At 40.4% G+C, this 21,903-nt stretch overlaps 1 protein-coding gene across 1 annotated transcript in view; it reads right to left on the reverse strand.

The window, feature by feature from the left end:
- Positions 1–4,946: 4,946 nt before the first annotated feature.
- The window catches only part of ascc3 (activating signal cointegrator 1 complex subunit 3), a 173,791-nt gene continuing 156,834 nt past the window's right edge, over positions 4,947–21,903 (reverse strand). Inside the window, exons 37-42 of the mRNA XM_008279522.1 lie at positions 15,215–15,439; positions 10,841–10,992; positions 10,309–10,459; positions 8,109–8,315; positions 6,772–6,947; positions 4,947–5,762 (exon numbers count right to left, since the gene is read on the reverse strand). Of these exons, the coding sequence (XP_008277744.1) occupies positions 5,615–5,762; positions 6,772–6,947; positions 8,109–8,315; positions 10,309–10,459; positions 10,841–10,992; positions 15,215–15,439 (1,059 nt within the window). The 3' untranslated portion in view covers positions 4,947–5,614. The remainder of the gene's footprint in view (positions 5,763–6,771; positions 6,948–8,108; positions 8,316–10,308; positions 10,460–10,840; positions 10,993–15,214; positions 15,440–21,903) is intronic.

Genomic DNA, 21,903 nt, shown 5'->3' on the forward strand with positions numbered 1-21,903 from the left:
GATCAAGGCGTCGCTGCTTTTTGCTGTGTTTTATAAAAAATATAACAAAGGAAGCACATTTTAAGACATGGTTCAAAATAAATGGGACATCTCACTGTGTCTTTGTGCTTTTCAAAACCGACACTGTAACTTTGGGGTTGAAATGATTTTAATGAAAATACTCCACAGTTGTCAGAAACCATCAAACAACAGCTGAGGAATCACGTGTGGATTTATTCTTTTACTAAATAGGCTAACTGGAGTGTTTAGATATATTGATCTCCTGTTGTTACTGTAATGTCTAGACTGGAAGCTGTGCATGTAGCCTACAGGGGTCTCAAACTGCTGACGAGCATCAAGGCTAAAATAAAGCCTGTGCGTATTTTCACTTTACCATTTTTCCAACCAACAGTGTGCTGGCTGTATGCCGTCATGTGTTTAGATCGCATCTGCCATGATTAGCTGTTTAAGCCATAAAAACAAACGTCTGATATACTTACAAAAACAAAACAAACAAGAAAAATTTGTTTGGGGGGGTCAACTTCTACAACTTTTACATGAAAGAAATGTTAATAGTTGGATCTACTGATTGAACAACAGGCAGTCATGGTGTATTTTGTACTGTTTGATTCATGTTTTATAGAGTAATATTGCTGACTTGAGAGGTCCATTGATGCAGCATTGATTCATTAATCCAGAATAAAATCAACTGTTGGGCACACAAATTAAAAACAAACATACTGGAGAATAATCAGAATATCAACTCAAACATCAGCATCTTAACCGCAGTTAGTGTCAGGACCTCATCGAGCTGCTTTCCCAGTAGGTAAACTGGCTTCAGTCACTGAGCCCGACATCTTGATGTGTGCTAACAGGTTTTTGCAAACTTAACTGAAATTTTTATTTCAGAATCAGGATCAGATTTATTGCCAAGTATAGTTCACACAATAGGAGGATTTTGTTTGGGATCTAAATCACTTTATCCTCAGGTGGGGGCGAAGCAGGAGGCTGGAGCACATCCTCACTGACTCAGGGCACACAGATGGCCAGACCAAAGAGACAGACAACCATGCCAATTTAGAATCACCTGTTAATCACATGGGGAGGACAAAACTCCACACAGAAAGAGACCGAGATTCAAATCAAGAACCTTCTAGCTGTAAGGCGAAAGTGCTGCTCGCTGCAACACAAAAACTTAATATCAACGCTGCTTTACTGTCTGATCCTGAAGCGCTGTTTAGAAGAGGGTACTTGAGAGAGATTTCATTCTCAAAACCTTCTATGCTACATATTTCTAATTTAACACGTTCATGTGTTGTATGTCCAGCATAAGAGAACTGTAAAAACTGCAAAGAGTGGTTGGCATGGTGTGGGGGTTGGTGAGGGACAGGGGTTGATCATGTCAAATGCTGCCTGTTAAACAATGACTAAGCAGTGAGGAGAGCACATGGAGTTAACAATCAGGTGTTTTTAGATCCGACTGGGTCCCACTTACATATGGAAACAAATCTAATAGGAACATCATGCATTCAGATGAAGGACCCAGACTGGATTTTTGGAGGAAGTGAAGAAATATTTGACAACCAACTGAAAAAAAGGACAAATTCTAAATTTATTATGTTTTTTACTTAACATAGAATATTTGTTTTTTTTTGTAAAGTAAAACTTCAGCTTAAAACAGTAAAAAAAAAAAAAAGTTGATCATATTTGATTTAAAATGACCAGAATCTGCCTTAAATTGTGACAACGCTTCCTCAGATAAATTAACCTCTAAATTATTATGATCAGCTGATCTGGCTGGATTTTTCATCTTATACCCAACTTAGTTATCATTTTGAGCTGATGGTGGGACAGTGATTCAGCTTTTCTGGGAAGTATTATCCACGTACAGAGTGCGCTGCTTGTTCTGAGTGCCAACACTGCCACTGGATATTTTTCATTTTCATAATTTTCATTTTAAACAGTCAAAACAGGTCAAAGTTTCAACCCTTTCTAAACAATATTGTATTACAAACAGCAACATCCTGCAGTCTAAGTGTGGTTATAAGGCATTACATAGAAAGAGAGCATGAGCGCAATACTATTTACAGTTTGTTTCTGCTTGAATTATAAAGTGCTTTCATGTTTTAGATCTGGAATAATGAACATTTAAAAGACAGACGGTTCACATTTATAGTATCGTTTAACCTACAAAAACAATTCAGTTCTCATTCACCCCCATCCAACATGCAAGGTTCTCAAAGGCCCTCAGGATCAATTTGGGGTTCAGTGTTTTGTCCAGGGGCACTTCAGCACAGCTTATAAAATGACACTGTGAACGCAATGAGACAATGCAGTAGTGAACCTACAGAGAATTATCAGCTGAAGCTGCAGCTCTTCTCAGCTTATAGACTTTCATAATGAGTTTCAGCTGTTACATCACTCAGTGGTGGATGGATACTGTGAAGTGCTTCCAAATATCCAGAGAAGAAATGTAAATATGTTGAACCTGAAATCTTTTAAATATCACAAAACAATTCTGAAATAAAAACTGGAAAATTGTACTAAGCACAAATGGAGCTGGATACAGCAGTTGTAATTAATCACAGTATTGCTTTAAAAAAACAAACAAACAAACAAAAAAACAAGAGTGACCTGTCACATTTGTAAAACTGACATCTTCAACTGCAAACTTACTATTTCTATTGAGTTCTTCTTAAAACGTCCACAGCACCTGGAAAAGTGAGTCTTATTTTTGTAATGTCATCACAATGAAAAGTCAGTGAGCTGAGCTGAAACTGGCCGGGCGAGGCCAGCAAGGGACACACTGACGTATTGGTAACACTTGCTGCAACACTAGGGTTGGTGCAAAGTAAATTTCACAACTACAGTACAAAGGCAATCATGCACATATGCAGAACCCACAAACAGAGCCTACTTTACATTTATGCAACATAGTCTTTCAAGCAGAGTCCCACTGATTAGAAATGTAACGTAACAACAACCGTTTTGGTTAAGTTGGAGTCCACTGGGAGGACTGTTGTATACATGTGTAGTAGGTCATATCTATATATTCTTCTCATACATACTACAGTTGAGCATGAGCACTATGGCCCTTGCGGCATAGCCATTGCCTTTTTTCACATAAATGCAAATTGTGGGCTGCACCTGAATGTCTGTGCAGGGGTCCACATGGACTCTCTTGGACTTTGGGAGATGATAGAAAATGTACATTTGGTGGACTGCAGTGAATTCTTACATACACTGTGTGAAGGGAAAGTTGCTCCCTCATTTCGGTGTCTGACAAATTGTATACACTTCACATTTGCTTTTCCTCCAACAACAGAACAACACAACAAAACAGTTCAATAGCATTTTGTTGCATTCACAAGTGGGCTTGCTGGGTTGCAGCTTTTACAGCACTACTAATGAACAATGTGCTATGTCATTATGCTGTACATCCTTATCCATTTCTGTGACTGGGTGCAATTAGGTCCTTTAACTATTGTCATGCAGGAGACCTGAGACAGCTCTCCAACTGGTTGGGTTTTTCACAAGATGCCTTGACCTCCCCATTTTATTGGTAGTCTGTTGGGATTGTTACCATTTTTTGATCTCATGTAACTGAACAAATCTTGCTGCTGTCTCTGTCCTCCACATTAACTCAATGGAACAACTGTGGCACCTCATTCGTTGACTGGTACAGCAGGACAGGCCAGCACACCCGGCTGGTAATACGTGGTTATATCAACTATCAGCAAGCTTTTTACACCTATGTCTTTTGATAAGGTTGATAAGGTTTCAGAGAAAAATCTATAAAAAGCATCTGTACATGACACCTGCTCCTCAGAATCAACAGAGCTGGTTTTGGCAGCAATAGACATATTACAAAATTTCAACCCCTCGACATTTCTGTTCCCATAATCTTAAACTCATTCCAAATTTGCAAGTTGGGTTTTTGCTGTCTGGAATTTGTTTTGTCACATTTCTTGACTGTTGCATGTGATCAGAGGCTTTCAGCTGAGGATGGAAAAAGATTTCTGTGGAGGACGAGATTTACTGGATGAAACATATGTGATAGTTGGGCAATCCTGACCAAAGCCCTTGTGACAGGAGGAAGCTTGTTTTACACACCTGCACAGGAATCCACTCCTGGAGATTAAATCTTTTCAGTGTTTGACACAATGAAGCCAATTTCTCTCTCTGTTGATTTTATCTGCATCAATGTGTCAATTAGGCATTTTTAAACTAATGTCTGATTTAAGAAAACAATACACACACAAGGCATTTTCTCATATTTTAACTGTGCTCCTTGCAGCACTTTGCACTTTCTTAACCAAATTATACAACGCTTAGCCATTAACTGCTTTCTGTCTTATGTACGTTCACCCTTTCATACTTTCCCATAAGGCCACAGTGACTGTTATGTGTTGGCTTAGTTCACAAATGTGGAAATGTGTTTTATTCCTGTTTCTGGTAACGCATCTTCATAAGTAAATAAAAAACAACCCCTGCTACTTTGTACACTACATCTGAATCCATTCATACATTCACGGTGAACAACATACTGAGCCACACAAAGCACACACTGTAAACACTGCTGTATTATTCTCTGTCCATTTGAACATGTGGCCACATTGCAATACTTGACAAGCTAAGTATTTAATGGCAAGAGCAAAAGAAATGTGTTATTTTAAAATGCACTTAGTACATATGGTAAACTTGTATTGATTTTCCTGCCAACTTATGAATTTCTATTAACAAAAACAATACATTTTTATTACAAGCTTGGCTCCTTTGCTTTCCCAGGCAAAGTACAGGGACATACAAAATAAAAGTGAATTAGCTCTGTCTCATTTTAGGTCTGCCCTCTTAAATGGATGTGGCTCATCGATGTTCTCAGTTCTCTCAAAACAACACACTGACCTTTAGAAGTGGTTGGGGCCTTTAGGATTTTCAGATAATAAAAACTGGTCCTCTCCTCCAAATTCAAGCGAAAGAAAGCTTTATTTCATGGAACATGTGGAACAGAATAGTCTTGTTGCCCTGTTATATTGTATTTCATCTCAGAAAACAAACCTTGAAGAAGAAGACTACACCATCTGAAATGGTAAAGAACTATTGTCCAGCAGTTGCTCCAGCAGGAATTTTGCATTCCTTAACAAAAATTAAATATCTACTGTGACATCAGTGACTGCGCTGTGGCCAGAAGTACAACAAACAAGTTCTAGGTCATAGAGAGCCATGCAGCAGCAGCTTGTTACTTGATGTGATTCAGTGTTAAATCCGGATAAATCAATAAAAACACAAAATAAGTGAAATAAAACATTTTTTTCACATTGAAAGAATCACAACAGATCTGTCGACATCCTGGACTCCCAACTTATATTAAACAATCAGAGAAATTGTAAGGAAATAGGGCACAAATGTACCTTTCTTTGACAGCAGCCATGGCAGAGCAAAATGCAATGAAGTGACACAAACTGTGCAAGAAGTGGAAGCACTTCCGCAGTTAGGAAAGCAATAACTGAAGAACAAGTAGACATGACGAGCTGATATGAAGTTGGTAGAACAAAATAGTAAATTCCAGCATAAACATCACAGCTCAGTGACAACAAACATGATGAGATGACGTGGGGTTCTCAGTCACTGTTCCTTAGCGGCGGGACATTTTAGTCCCTGAGTCCGACACCTCAGTGTTGACCTGGGAAGCAATGCTGGCAGGTGTTACGTTTAGATGGATGTCGTACTGCTGGTCCAGGCCCAGGTAGCTGTCACTCATCAGGTACAGCGTGTAGATGCATCTGAAAGGAGAAGATACACAGAGCAGCAGTGAGAGTAGCAGCTAAATTACGCCATTGGTGTTCACAAAGACTCAGACTTGTGGTGTGTTGAGATTACAAGCTGTTTGTTTTTGATCAGTCTCAAGCTCCTCATGTTTTTGAATTTTTTTTTCTTCATTTTTCTTTTAATTTATTGAATTTCCCTTCTGGGATAAATAAAGTATTTTTCATTCATTCATTCATTCATTTCATTTTTCATACCCCCAAGGTAGCTGTTAATCTTCCCATTGTGCCATACTGCACATTAAACACAGTAATCTACCCATTTCCACCACTTACAAAAACTTGGATGTGATTTTTTTTTTAGCTTTCCAAGAGTCATACAGTATGTAATGCTCTGTCTTTCAGTTTGGTTACAGTCTGGTCTAATACTGAGTTGTTCTTATTGACAACTCATCCTCTGCACAGAGGATAATCAACAAGGAAATTGTCCTAACAAGGATTGTGTATTAGATCAAGCCACTGTGGAGCACATTTAAAACAACAGACACTGAGTCAAAGTGCTTTTCAAATAAAAAAAATAAATTCACAATACAAGTGTGTGTTTATATGTAATCCAGATGAATGGTATCCCTCTGTGCCACAGGACTCCATTGTTCAACAACTTCTAAAACCATCAGTGATTCACACTGTTGCACCGGACATGGATTGATCTGTCTCTAAAAATAGTCCTCAAAAAATATTACTTCCTCAAACTCAACAATGTTTGGTTTATTCTATAACGAGTAGGGACCATGTCACAATCTGAAGCCTGGTATAAACTGTTAAATAAATGGGAATATTTAACTAAAACAATGTGACAGTCATTTTTCTATCACAAATCTAATGTGGCTATCAGGTTAATGATGTAGTTCACTTTGTGTGTCGGTCTCACCGCCTGATTAAAGTAGCTTACAGGTGTGTTTATTGTCAGTTGTATAACAAGTGTTTCTGTATGGTTTGAAATGTTTTGTCCTGCACAGCAGCTTACTTTCCAGTCCTTTCTGGTGTATAGAAGGCCACAGACACAACTGTGTGGTTGCGCACGTATCCCACTCGTTTGACCGCCAGCAGCTCCCTTCGGTCCACCTCTCCCAGGATGAGGAACCAACCCTCGTCCTTCACCTTGGGGAACCTGGGAGCCTGGGCCTTGCTGTCCTGTTTCCTCTGAAATAACAAACACACTGTTTTAGTCCCACTGTTCTACAGGGTTATTTGATTTCAAATCTTAGCAGAAATGTCTGAATATGATCTTAGATAGGGCAAACTTGGTTGATTCCTGTCATTATAATTTGATAGGCACTGTACAGTTCTACTGCAGTCCTAATAGATGATCAACATTAAACATTAAACAGACCAAACATTCAGAGGTATATTGAATTACTTTGCTTGTTAGATATGCATTTATGTCCAACTTATAAAACAGAGCTTAGACTAATGAAACTGAACCTTGTCTGATGCCACTGTTAGGCCAAACATGTCAGAATCAGAATCAGAATCAGAAAAAACTTTATTTATCCCTGAGGGGCAACTGGGTGGGCAAAGAGCAGGGCATTTAAGAAGGCAGCAGATTATGTGCAGTGGCAGGCCTGCTGCCAGTAGCAGTGTAAGTGTCAAGATGTCACCAGCAGGTTATGTACAGACAATTAGAAAATAAAGAAAATATGAAGAATTGTAAATATAAATTAAATTTAAATAATAAAAATAGAAAACATATAAAATTAAAATATAATAACAACACTAACAAAACTACGAATACAACCAAAACTGATACCAATATATAATACAATGTAATAAAATAATAATAACAATATACTTATTATTTAAAAAGTTACAACAAGTGTATTTAAAAGCAGCAATTAAAAACTGCAAGATAAAAAATATTGCACACAAGACAGAATCTAAAAACACCCTGTCTCTGTTTTGTAGCTAAGTACTGCTCGTGCTACAGTTGTACCTGTCTGTGGCACATGTGAGTTCATGTGAGGTAGGACTGAACAGCATTTTATAAACCATTACCCATCTTAATTTGAGTTCTAGCTTGAATGCATCAGAATGAGGATTCAGTAAATGTCAAATCAGAATTCATTCAGAGTACCAGTATTACCTGATGAATTTATGGTACTTTGAGCTCTGGTTTGGTCTCTATCAATTCTCCTAAAAAATCAGCTGCTAAATACTCCACAGTCCTCACCAGCTAGTGTTTAACTGTGAGCTTTTAGACTGAAAACTGTTTTCTGCTGCTGGAAACGAGGTTGATGAGATTCCTGATAAAACAGTGGAGTACAGTCTGTGACACCAAGTGTACTGTGTATCTAGCAGACTTACCCTCTGCTGGACCTGATTGATGCGTCTCAGTGACACCTGCAGAACGTACTCCTGGTCAGCGTGGACATCCAGCCAGCTGCTCTCCTCCCTCAAGTTAAGTCCAGCTGCTTGGAGGGGACGCTCCGTCTGCTCCTGGCTCTCCTCCCACCAGCCCTTCACACTCATGTCAACCTGCAGCACTGGGAGGTGACTCAGGAAGGTCCACGCCTTTAAAGGAGGAAGAACATGGTGACAAAAGCATGATAAGGGATCAGGAGGGAATAAGGAACCCGCGGAATTGGCTGTGAGTATAGTCTGCTGACTGAGAAATATACTGATATGCTCACCAAGTCATTTTGCAGAAAAACAAAGACTATTTATATATTCCTAATCACTTCCCCAGACCAGCAGATTTATGTATTCGTATAAAATTCTTTGAGTTCATGCTAAAATCATCTTGTATCTACCATAAGAGAATGCTGTGGTTGGTCTGCTTTGTTTCACAACATCAATGCATTGCAGACTTGGTTTGGAACTGGACTGAGGCACACCGTTTCAAGCTCTGGTTGTTTATCTGTCTTCAAACTCAACAAACTAAACGCGTAAATGCAGATTTTAGTTGAACTAAACCAAAGAGGTTAGGGAAGAAGGCATCATGGCAACTCCAAGACAGGGCAACTCAGAAGATCAGCCTAGGATCAACACGTCTGAGCTCATACATTACACTACAGTTATGATAAAACCAGCTCACTTCGCATCAATATGAGAACCTGCACCAAGGCTACATTTTCTTTTTAAAGTATGGTTTCAATCTGTTTTTCTTTTTTACTCCCATAAAATATTTTTTGTCTTGCATGGGACTAAAAGTTGTTACTATTCTGGGGCATCGAATTTTCTACTGAAGGTACCTGCTTTTGGTGTGTTGCTGTCTGGGGGAGCAGGGCAGGAATGTAGCACTACCATTCAGTATTGTTTTGTCTTATGTCATGACTGTCTACTTGTTATAGAATTAATACAGTCTGGGTAAGAATCCCAACGTGATACTGTTGAACTGTTGTGCAATTTGTATTTTAAAAAAAAAAAAAGGCAGTAAATTGTTTCAGTGGTTGACAGAATTTGAAGACCCAACCACAACAATCCAAAATCAAAACTTTCAATTTCCCATTGCACTTGAATATCTCTAAGCTGTAGAAATGGGATGCCACCCCGTTGGTTCCAATGTTCTCATATGATATAAAAGTGATGTTCACAAAGCAAATGCAAAATTTAGAGATAACAAAGAGGGTCAGTGTTAGATGGACAGATTGTCAGCCACTAAAGAGTAGGTCTGCTGTTCAATTAGGGCTTGATTCATTCTAACAGATGTTGTTCAAACTCTTAGGTGCCCTGTAAGTGTTTTATAGAGAGTTAAACACTGGGTTCAGCCCAAAAACCCACCAAGAGGAGAACACAAGACAGAAAAAGATGAAGGTAGTGAGAGTGACAGAAAATAATTCTAGTGAAAGAGAATGTGTGGACATGTGTGTATGTGTATGTGTGTGTGCGTGTGTGTGTAAGTGTGTGTACGTGTGTGCGCACGCATGCGTTTTTGTGACAGTGTATTAAGGGCAGGGAGGAAAAAAGCCCCTCGATTTCACCCAGCAAAAGCTATTTATGTGAGGATTACTCTCCCTGAGCAAGTCAGACAGGAACGCTGCTGCACATCTAATTATTTAATTAGAGAGACCGTCACACTGTGGGGCGGGTGGTGGCAGTGGGGGAGCAAAGGTGGGGAAGGGGGAAAGCAGAGACACTGATTGGGTGAAGCCATAGGGTCTGTCGTCGTGCCCGGACACTCTCATTACTGCTGCAATTAGCACTTAAATTGGAGCTGTAAAGCCTGTCTGTGGAGCTGTAATTGTGGATCCTGGCGGTATCTGGGACCACAGTGGCAAGACTGCTCATGGCGCGTCACTAATGTGGTGTGTATGTGTGTCCCTGTGTGTGTGAGGGTGTTTGAGTGTGTGTGCGCGCAAGATAGTGTATGCATGTGTGTCTGCATGCACTAAATGTGGGATCAAACCCATTTTGGAAACCCTTTTTGTAAAAGCCACACAACTCACCTGTTTGTAATCTATTTTCTGGTTGTTTCCAATATTTCTGTAGCAAATCAATATTTACTGACTTCGATGAATACTTGTATTTCCAATGTGCTTTTGTACAATAACATCTGTGTCCTTACCTGGGCAATCTGATTTGATTGAAACTCGTGGCCAACCATAGCAGCAAAAACACTTTCTTTTCCATTGCAGGCAGCAATCAGTTCAGGAAGCCCTTCGATCGGCCCGTTGAAGCCTCCCATGTCACTCCTCCCCTTTTTGTTGGACCATTTCCTGTAGAGCGATTGCAAAAAAAGAAATGGAGAGATTCTTGGTTATGAGGCAATATCCCAACAAATTCTACTGTTTGCTCCCTGCTGTCTTGTACCTGTGGCTCTTCCTTTTTCAATTCTCTCACAATTTTCTTTTCAAGTTTGCACAAAGCTATTCAACATTGTAGGAATGCAGACTTGGATATCCATTAGTAGCATGCACGGAACATGTGACATGCGAAGAAGCTATTGGTGCAATACAGACCCATGAAGAGATGTAATCCTCTCTGACTCTAAGCACAGTAGGGAGAACATGAGGTAGCTTAGCTACCCACTAGAGTTACAGCTACAAATGACTGCATGGGCATTAAAATTGCACCTGTCGAGCAGCAATGGTGTTTACCTGAACAGATAGAGGTCTTGTTGTTCTACATGTGGTAGTGTTAGTAATGAGGAGTCGTGCAGCCAGCGGCCCTGTACGATCATCTGCACCAGGTTGCAGATACTGATGGCCGTAACAAGCCAGCCTTCATTGGCAGCTAAATCCAGCATTGCCTGAGGAGAAGAAATAGAAGAAAATGAAAAACTTAAGTTTTTCCTATAACACTAATAATGATGTCTATACCATCTCGACCTAAATCAGCCAAACAGGGCTTTAACCAGTGGTGTGCCGTCAGGGCCAGCAAGGCCTTCTCTGCTGGCCTAAACTCGATCAGAATCACTGAATTACGTTGTAATATTTTACCATTAATCTTTTAACTTTATTCCCAATAGTCTATTCCCTTTCATTTCATAGCGTGTATCTGGGCTGTGGTGCTTCCAACAGCATATGTTTATATTAGAGCCATGTTGTCAGGATCACAGAAATCTGCCCTGAGGCCTTCACAATCAAAAGTGCAGGCCCCTGTAGCGTAAAATGCATTTCAGTGAAACTGTTTCAATCAATCAGATTTAGAGCTGGTGGTTCCAGGGCCAGCTAGCTGGCCTACGATAACATCAGCATTTTCACATCATCTGATTGGATGGTCAGAGTGCCTAGCCAAAGCTAGCGGTTCCTGTCTGTATCGACCTGCACAAGTATTCCGTTTTTTTATTTTATTTTATTTTATTTTTTAAGTTAAGTGAGCATACATTCTCAGCCCTACAGCAAATTAAAACTTATGCCAGAAACACAACTGGACAGACCCGACTTTCAGCATTAGCCTCCATGGAGATAAAACAAGGACTTATTATTGGAAGTGAAACACACAGATTACCTGCTCAACAGAGTCACTGAACTCCTCGGGACGAGAGAAAGGAGGATGAAGTTTGTGTTCAAATATTCTATATTTTGGTGAGTAAAATATATATTTTTGTCATTTTTTTGGGCTGATATTGATGCTCCTGTCAGATGTGCAGGGGTCGCACCAGAACTTTTTGACAGCACAGCGGGGGGGCTCTCAGCGACACTGCCCCTCATTAGCAGCAAAGACGACAGTAGAGTTTCTTAGGAAAATTAGTTTTACTGGAAAATATGTCAAATTTTCCAAACATGCGTCTTGAAAGACAGCATAGCAGGGCAAGACACAACGTATTGTTTCAGGGAAATAGCGTGGTGAGAACCCTGATGTGATGTATATGTTGCAGCTGTGGCTGCAGTGAAAGGAGACTTGTTGAATTGTTTTAACTGGGTTTCTTGCTTTAGTAATGGCATTCATTGTCGCTACATGAACTACCTGTCTGCGATGCAACGTCCTGTTATGCTGCCTTTCTGGACAATACTGATGGTTTCTATAGCAGTGGCGTCATATTTAGGGTGTTAAGAGGTGGTTTGATTCAGGTCCCCGGTTCATGTCCTGGTGAGGACACCCGGGATCTTTCTGTGTGGAGTTTGCATGTTCTCTCTGTGCAGTGTGGGTTCTCTCCGGGTTCTCCAGCTTCCTCCCACACAGTCCAAAAACATGTTGAGGTTGATTGGTGATTCTAAATTGTCCGTAGGTGTGAATGTGAGTGTGCTCGGCTGTCTGTCTCTTAAGTGTAGCCCTGTGATAGACTGGTGACCTGTCCAGGGTGTCCCCTGCCTTCACCCTGAGTCAGCTGGGACAGACTCCAGCCCCCCCATGGCGAGTGAGGATTAAGCGGTGTATAGATAATGGATGGATGGATGGATGGACTGAGCAAGGTCCCCTTTAATTGGATAGGGTCTCATGTCTGTGTCTAGCACCTAGCGCCATCAACTTTAAAAGGCTGCTCCAAAATTATAACATGAGAATTTCTTTTGAGGACTTTGATAAAGAATGTGAAGAGGGTGACCATGACTGCTTGTTAGCTGGTGGAACTTCATGCGAAGTTCTGAGATGCCTCAGAATGGAAACATTTATCCTAAACTTTATACAATACTGTATATAACAGCACTATCAATATTCTGATATGAAATTACATATAGAATGGCCCATATTACCCACCACTAGTTGTGGTGTGTTGTGATGTTAACAGCGGGGGGCATGTGAATGTATGTACGATAGTTCTGTCTCTATGCATCAGTCTTGTGACTGACAAAGACGTACCCCACCCCTCACCCCTGGAAAAAGCTCCAGCCCCCTACAAACCCTGAAGAATTAGCAGGTATGGCTAATGGGTGATTTAACAGCATCATGTAGATTCTTCAGCCACATGTTTATGCAGTTCTTCCTGTAATCTGTTTTCTATTTTCAGACTCAACTTGACAGCATGTTTTGTGACCTGAATTATATGAGGAGTGTCCATTTGAGGATGGGTAAAATGTTGCAAGCGTCATAACCTGCAAAAAGAAATGTAGCGTTATTTGTCAGATGCTTGCATTCACTTTATGTATTTTGTAAGTATCAATAAAAATATACAATTGTTCAATAAAAACAACCATAAAGCAACTGAAGACCAGAACCATTTCAGTAAACGGTAGCAGAAGGACACCAAAGAAGTAACCACATCCATGAGCCATGCAATATCACTGCCAGATACACGGCATGGAAAATCACAAGCACATGTACACATTCACACACACAATCACCCATCCAGAGCTGTGGACAATGGCTTACAGACGTTCAGACATGGTCCTAACTTCAAACAGTACTATGAAGAAACTAAATAAACACCATCGAGCACATCACACAGGTTAAATAACTATCATGGAACATCTGATCTATAAACGTACAAGGTTGTTCACCACCTTGTTGGTTTCTTTCCATATGAACACTGAGCAGCAGAGACATTGTATCTGCCAGACAATGACAATCCCACTTGGCAGATAAAATCCTGGAGCATCATAATATTTATGAGTCGGAACTATTCAACTAAAAATCGTCTACTAACGCTTAACCCTTGTTCTCAGCTTCAACTCCAGTCCAGCTTTACAAAATGTGCTCTCTTTCCATGTGCAGCACTTACTTATGTATTCCTCTGTAAGCATTTACCATCACATTGGTATCAAATGACTCACTGAATAAGAATGCATCACTGTGAGAACCTGCTGATTGTTGATTCCTGCTTTTATCAGCAGGGACGTCGTTTTTTGAATCATTCTGCGTAGTAAAACCTTTCCTGCCTATATTCAGTCTCTAATGGAATTAAATTACATTCGTGACATCTTTTTTTTGTTGTTGTTGTTGCTATGGCACCATGCGAGTGGCAGCCAGTTGCAGCGGCTCCTTCCTACTTTCTGTGTTTTTAGCTATTTACTTTGATTTTTCTTGAATCTTTTTAATATTTTAATTTCACACAGCTGTGCCACATCACATCACATCAACAGTGGAGATGCAGATGCCGTTTTTGTTGGTCTGTTCTTTGCTTTTTTTGTGAGTTTTTGGGGTCCGCGTCTGGCGAGCCGTTGAGCCATGGCTCCATTGTCTTTACACTCATGAACAGCTGTTGGCGCTGAGCCAGGCCAAGCCATAGTTCAGTGTCCCAGCTGCAAACATCACACCCTCAGTCTCTGATCGTCATCTCAGGAGTCTTTAATCATACATCGTTCTCTACCACTCTCCCTACATTCAGCCAGTATGTGGACTGCCCAACCGGAGACGGTGGGGAATTGGACCTGCTGTGTGCGGACACCGGTATGCATACTACTTAATTATTGTTATTTTCTTGTACTTTCTATATTTTTGGATGCTGTAATTTTCTCCCAATAGGGGATCAATAAAAAAAAGTATTCTATTCTTCTACTCTATTCTATCTGAAATAATCTGCCATTGGAAACGTTTGGCATTTTCACTGCCAAAAGTGATGGTTGACCCTGTCACTATCTGAAGCTTATTTCAGTCTTTTGTACATTGGGGGATTAAGGTATTTTGCGAACCTGAAAATTCAAACACAAACTCAGTCACACTGGTGTGCTTAAAGATGTTGCATATTTTTCCTTTAGACCAGTTGTGCTCATATGATGACCTAGTAAGTTTAGTGCCAGGCCACAGCTTAGTTGAGTGTGGAAAGCATGTTTATGTGCTGCTTGCAGCCAGAGTGAAAGTAAGCACAGTTATCTCCTTTGGGGAGAATGTATGAAAATGTGCATGGTGCTCCATGGCATGGCTACAGTGTGCTTTTGAGGGCCAGTGGAAAAAGGTCATTGCGTTGCATCACAGTAATAATATACCTTGCAAAAGTCATTTGTGATTCTTCGTGTCTGGACTAATATTCTTAAAGACTAAATTACTATTGCTTACTTTAATGTTTTAGTAAAGTGATAACTCATAGATTAATGAATCGATTAACTCATTAAAAGATTTCTAAAGCTGTGTATCAGTTGCCCACTGAATCCTACCTGACAGACTCGGATGGCGTTGTCCAGAACGGTCTTGGTATCCGTGGTGTAGTCGCTGCACGGTAGCTGGGCGTGGCAGAAGTGGGCCTGCAGCAGCAGGTGGGTCTTGGTGTGGGCGCTGTCGTAGGAGTGGGGGTTGACCTGCAGGGGGAGCTGCTGAGCCAGCTGGCTGTTCAGCTGGTCCTCATTGTGTCTGACAGGCAGCTCAGCATACTCCTCCGCATCCTGAAAGAGATCAAAAGTAAAACAAGAAGTGTAAAGCATGCTGAGATAAGACTGTTTAAATCCAAGCATCTGCACTCTAACAGCTGCATGTAGCTCCTTTCTCCTTGATTTTTTCCCCTCTGCTGAGAAACCTGGCTGTTCCCCACTCCACATAGACAATTCTCACCAGACCTGATGATCAAAACGTCCTGCACTTCTGCAAAAAAAAAAAAACGACCAGTGGTGTGGATAGCATTTAGATTTTTTAAAATTGGTTGGCACAAATTTCTCAGAATGCTAAATGATAGACAAAAAAAGAGTAAAATGCACTGTGCTACTGGGTAGGTAAACTGATAATGGTGGTCTATCAATCTCCTCTTTTAGCTAAAGCTGTGTGTTCAGCTTTGTTTGTGGTTGCTATGCAGAGAGATGCATGGACACGCATGGCTCCTCTCATCTAATTTACTCCAGTTCAACTTTGGCTAATGTAGTCCCATCAACAGGCTGTGCCGGAGGCATTTGTCACAGCCTCCCCCCGGCCTGAACTGTTAAGGCTCCATCCATCACTGACCAAAGCGAGTGTTTCAAAAGCAAGAACCTGAAAAAGACCTGAGCAGGGTTGGGGCTCGGGTGAGGGAGAGGGATGGGGAGAGGAATAATCGCGAAACAATTTATCTTGAAGAGACCATTGTGACTGCATATGGATGTGCTGGAGAGAAAGACTGTAGCTCTTTAAGCAGGCATCATGACCTAAAGTCCACACTTCCTTAGACTTACAGAGAAACAAGAGGAAGAAAGTAACCAGAGACAGTGATTGCAGAAAGAGTATACAAAGAATGAAGCTCGACAAACAAAAGGGGTGGGATGTATATACATGTATAGAGAGCTATTGCAATGCTCATTTTTAAAAAATGACCTATTTTTGAAAAAGAAAGGAAAAACACACTTATGAACTGGTTTGCAATTCGAGCTCGCCAGTTTCTTTTAATGCCCTAAATGCATCGTCTGCAATTTCACCTGGTTGGGTTGTATTTTAGATAAAACTCTTATTTTCTTTGCTTTTTTTTTTGTCATTGTGAAGATTAATCAATAGATGCATTGCTGAAGTAATAGGTTAATTAAAAGCTTAGGAGTTACAATAAAAAAAGCAACTAGACTGCTCTTTAGGTTTTTGAAATGTTCATCTCTCATCCATCCTAAGAACTAAACTAAGAATTATATTGACCTGGACCTGTGAAATCTACACAGACATATCAGTTAACAGCAGTTTTGAAAATCAGGTAATCATGTAAGTCATTATTGTGCAAATATGGAAAACAGAATGTGGTTTCACATCTTTCAATGTGATTATATGCAACTTTTTCTATATTTTATGGGACTGAGAATTAGTTGACATTAGACCTCGTAGTGCTTGTGGACAAAAAGTTATATGAGGATGTCACTTTGGACTCAGAAACTAATCCTCATTGCATTTCATAATTCACTTTTTTTCAAGGTATATTTTTAGACATGTACGCCATAATTGTTATATAGACAAGGAGATACCTCCTCAGCTGGACTGTGGAACTGGGGGCATTACAATTTCATGGCCTTACACCACAAGGCCACAATGTTTTCTTTTCACAAACTTAAAGGGGCCATATTATGCAAAAATAAAGAAAGAAAGAAAGAAAGAAAGACAAATAATTTAAAACAAACAAACAAACATATACATATGTCAGGAAGAAACCAGTGGTGTTACAAGCATGTCATACCATCCTAACAGCCAGACAGCTCCTCTCCTCTCCTCTCCTCTCCTCTCTTCCATACAGTTATAACCACCATTACATATCACTAGTGTTTCCTGAGGTCCTGTGCTTGTTCTCTCTGTGGACATCTCTGGATCTGGAGCTTTATGTCCCTGACCTGCAGCTGCTGGCCTCACCAACCCCCAAAATACTTAAATTCATATTTATTGTTCCATTCTATTGTTTGCTCTCCATCTGCTATCCTGTTTTCTCCACCCCTCATCCCCACTCTCACTCAACCAGTCGAGGCAGATGGCTGCCTTCCCTGAGCCTGGTTCTGCCGGAGGTGTTTTTTCCTCCTCCCTTGAGGGGGGTTTGGTTCTTTCCCACTGTTGCCAACCGCTTGCTCAGATGGAGTCCAAAGGCTACTTTGGATTGTTGGGTTCTCTGTTTAAGTTGGTAAGGTTTACACCTTACTGTGTGAAGCGCTGTGTGATGACATATGCTGTAAATTGAATTGAATTGAACTGAACAATCTGTGCAGTACTTTAAGCTGGAATGTGAAACGGACATTCTAAGGTCATATGACAATAGTCATCAGTAACTTTTTAAAATGGGGCATAATATGGTATCTTTAAAAAGTAACTCATCCCTATCAAAGGTAATTACCAAACCAACTGTAAATTTAATTAACAGTTGCAGCAATGTTTTAATTCTACAGTGTCCCTTCCTGTCAACTCATTAAAACAAGGAGGTGAGAATCTCAGCTTGTTGAGTTTAGGAATATCTGCACCCTTAAATTACATTAGTTAACTTAGTTAAGTTTATCCAGGTTTTCTAAACTACTGTATTTGGAGGTGAACCTGAAAATGAGTGCACCATTGTTTGCAATATCACCAAGTTTCAAGAGAAAGTTAATGTTGTAATGTAAAGACCTTAAGGTCGCAGCCTATGTCTAGTTATTTTTGGTGATTCACACGGTCTAATGCTGAAAAACAATCTGAAGTAGTATCAAGAATTGTGTTGATAAGACTGAAGCAGTTTAACAAACTGCTGCAAGTTGAATTTGAACATCCAGTTGCTGCCCACATCAAATTCGAAACCCTGACACTTGCTTACAAAACGACAATGAGAACAGCTCCCTCCTGCCTGAACTCTGTCATTCAGATCTACACTCCCTCCTGCTCACTACGCTCGACCAACAAACACGCTTGATACAACCACCACAACAGGGCCCAAGGTCGATAGCTGGACTCTTCTCCTCGATGGTTCCTCGGTGGTGGAACGAGTTACCAAACTCTGTTCAATCTGTTGACTCCCTCTCAGTCTTTAAGAAAAGACTAAAGACCCAGCTCTTCACTGAAGACCTTTACACTTGACAGACTAAAAAAAAAAAAATCTTATCACCTCCCACACCGTCTACTATTGGCATCAACGCCCTGTCACACTTGAACTTGCTCTGTGGCACTTATCTAGATTGTTTTCTCCTGACTAGATCTTTGCTTGTGTTGTATCTGCTCTCAGATGTACGTCGCCTTGGATAAAAGTGTCTGCTAAATGAAATTGTAGAATTTTGATGAGACCAACTCTGAAATAAATATTAAGCTCAATAAAATGGCAATTCAGCGTGATTATTAGGCGACAGAGAAACTGTGTGTGCATAACTATGGCAAGTAGAAGTCGACTTTGAAGCAAAACAGGAGGCTGCAATTCATGTTTAAAAAGGAGAGCACAGGTAAAGATTTTACCATAACCTCTACTTTTGTCTACTGGCTACATTTTGCCAGCTACTGGGTTTGTCTCTAACCCTTCTGTCATTCTTGCCTTATCAGACATCAGTTAAGTATGTAACCTGGTGAATAGACGAAATTACGTTTGTAATGTTAGAATTCCCTGAGATGCGTTTCAGCACTGTATTTGTTGCCTTTCGATGTGTCACCATAATGTCAGGTTTATCTGGTTGATCTGGCATATTTCTCTATAAGAGGTTAGATAAAGTTAGTGTATGATGCAGTTTGTGTCCATGGTGAGAACACTTCCCTCTGAAACCCTTTTCAGACATATGTGCCTTTTTATTAATCTGATTATGTCAGCTTCATGTATAAATAACTATTTTTACTTTTCCGTAAAAGTTTTTGAGAGAAGTGACTCTAAATTGTGTCTAATAAAATATTTTTGTATCACTTTCAACATTTCAGCCTGTCTGATCTGAATGCAGGTACATTAACAGAAATATACGCACAAGTTTATAATGAACTGATGTAGGATGTTGTTACACATAGAGGCCGACGTATACATTATAGGTCACTTGATTTGCTATCCAATTTCATGTGTATGACAAATATTGTGTGCGTACAATGGCTCCTTTCATCACGGTCTGAATAAAGCTGTATGAAACATGAACATGAAGCGATCAATGTCCAAATGAAAGAATGTACCTGGCTGATGAAGCCAGCAATGTTAAGTATCCCATGTGTAAAACGGGTTTAGAAAGCAGAGGACACATTCAAAACAAGACAAAACAAAAAACAGAGACAAAGACAGGTTGAGTGGTGGTATAAAACTCAGAGAGAAAAACAAGTGTGTGAGGGGGAGGTGGTGGCACAGGGAGGTGTGGGTGTTGCTCATTAGTGGCCACGCTGCAGCAATTAGAGGGAACTGAATGAGCATGCCAATGCTTTGTAGCTAACAGTGGGGGAGTGGAGGGGCGGAGGGCTGACTGGCCTATTGTATTACAGCTTGCAGGGAAGAGAGGCAGCCAGGCATGGCATGCTTTGGTCTGCTTCTAACTACATGTGTGTAAAGGAGTGTGATGTTAATAGAGTCATAGTAGCCACCCCTCCATATGTTAGCATTATTATTTAACCACTGAACACACAATGAATAGACTGACCACTGCAGGGTAAAAACCAAAATGCAAAAATGCAACTTGAATTAGATCTACATAACGTTCACTGTAAGAACAAAATTAAAAATTAAAAATAAATAAATTCTGTCTTAAAAAGAAGGGCTGCAAGGCGGCTCGGTGGTTAGGTGCCTCACAGCTAGAAGGTCGCCGGTTCGCGTCCCAGTGAGGACACCCGGGATCTTTCTGCGTGGAGTTTGCGTGTTCTCCCCATGCAGTGTGGGTTCTCTCCGGGTTCTCCGGCTTCCTCCCACAGTCCAAAAAATACTGAGGTTAATTGGTGATTCTAAATTGTTCGTAGGTGTGAATGTGAGTGTGCTTGGTTGTCTGTCTGTCTCTATGTGTAGCCTTGTGATAGACTGGTGACCTGTCCAGGGTGTCCCCTGCCTTCACCCTGAGTCAGCTGGGATAGACTCCAGCCCCCCATGACCCTAGTGAGGATTAAGCGGTGTATTGATAATGAATGAATGGATGAATGGATGGATGTCTTACAAAATAGTCAGCCAGCCATCCAAAGCTTAATTCTTCAAATTGTTTTTTTTTTTTTTTTTTACCAATCAGGTGAGATAGGGCCTTTTAATTCCCACTACAGGAAATATTTACATTTTTCATATTTCAAATATTTCATGTCCACACCAACAATTAATGTGTCCGATAGTACGTATGTTGACTAAATCCAGTCTGATATATCATTATATGTCATATCGCAGAGAGTGCCATCATCCTAATAAACACACATCTGGGATGTGTGTTTATTAGGCCTCACTGTTGCACTGGATAATGTGTTCATGCTATTACTACGAACCCCCACAGTGCTGCTTATTGTGACTCTATCCCACACACACTGCCCTGCTGCCACAAACACTCAATACAGCACCAAATGTGTATTCATCCCCGGCTGAAAACAGCCACCAACAAATATGTTTTCCTTCTGTTTGTGGAACTACTTAAGAAAATAAGAATGTTTTAATCAGCATGTGCATTGATATCTGCATTAACATGCCTGACAGGACATGACGACAGATGATCAAGAAATACATGTAGCATTAATTGTATTCAAGTAGGTACAAGAGTTCATCCATCCATCCACTATCTATACACCGCTTAATCCTCACAAAGGCCTATCCCAGCTGACTTAGGGCGAAGGCAGTGGACACCCTGGACAGGACACCAGTCTATCATAGGGCTACAAGAGTTCATGAGAACTTCAAAAAGTCTCTGACTACAACAACACAAAAAATATTTATTGGTGCATTACTTAGCTTCACACTATAGTGATTGTTGTTTTTCCCCCCCAGATATTTTGTGCATCTAAAAAGACAACATGTAACAGGAAAAAAAAAGATAAATGACTGCATTTTTTGACAAAAACTGATTTGAGAAAACATGTGAAACAAGATATTGTTTCCTACTTGTTACCTTTAGTAAATCTGACTTTACAACTCGGTAGTCTAAAAGATGTTCTTTGCAGTAATAAAGTGCAGCATGGATGAGTCAAGGATGATAAAAACACACTATAAAGCAGCTGAAGAGAGCGGCATGTCATCATGCCCCTTCAGTGAAAGGTGTAACAGCACCCTGTCTTTTGATGAACCCACCAATCACAAGCCAGGCTGTGGATGCAACAGATCCTAAAACCCTCAGAATGAAGAGAGTTAATGAAGCTCAGACAGAAATGCTAGTTTGACAGGATGGAGTACTGTGTGTGTGTGTGTGTGTGTGTGTGTGTGTGTGTGTGTGTGTAAGATTCCATGATGCATCTTCTATTGGGAAGTGAGACAAAGAATATAGCAAGGTATGTCTCCTGTTCATAGGTCAGTCAGTGGATAAAGTTCTAAATGCAGCTGTGCGCT

Source organism: Stegastes partitus, unplaced genomic scaffold (genome assembly GCF_000690725.1).
Source record: "Stegastes partitus isolate 25-593 unplaced genomic scaffold, Stegastes_partitus-1.0.2 Scaffold162, whole genome shotgun sequence".
Lineage (NCBI taxonomy): Eukaryota > Metazoa > Chordata > Actinopteri > Pomacentridae > Stegastes > Stegastes partitus.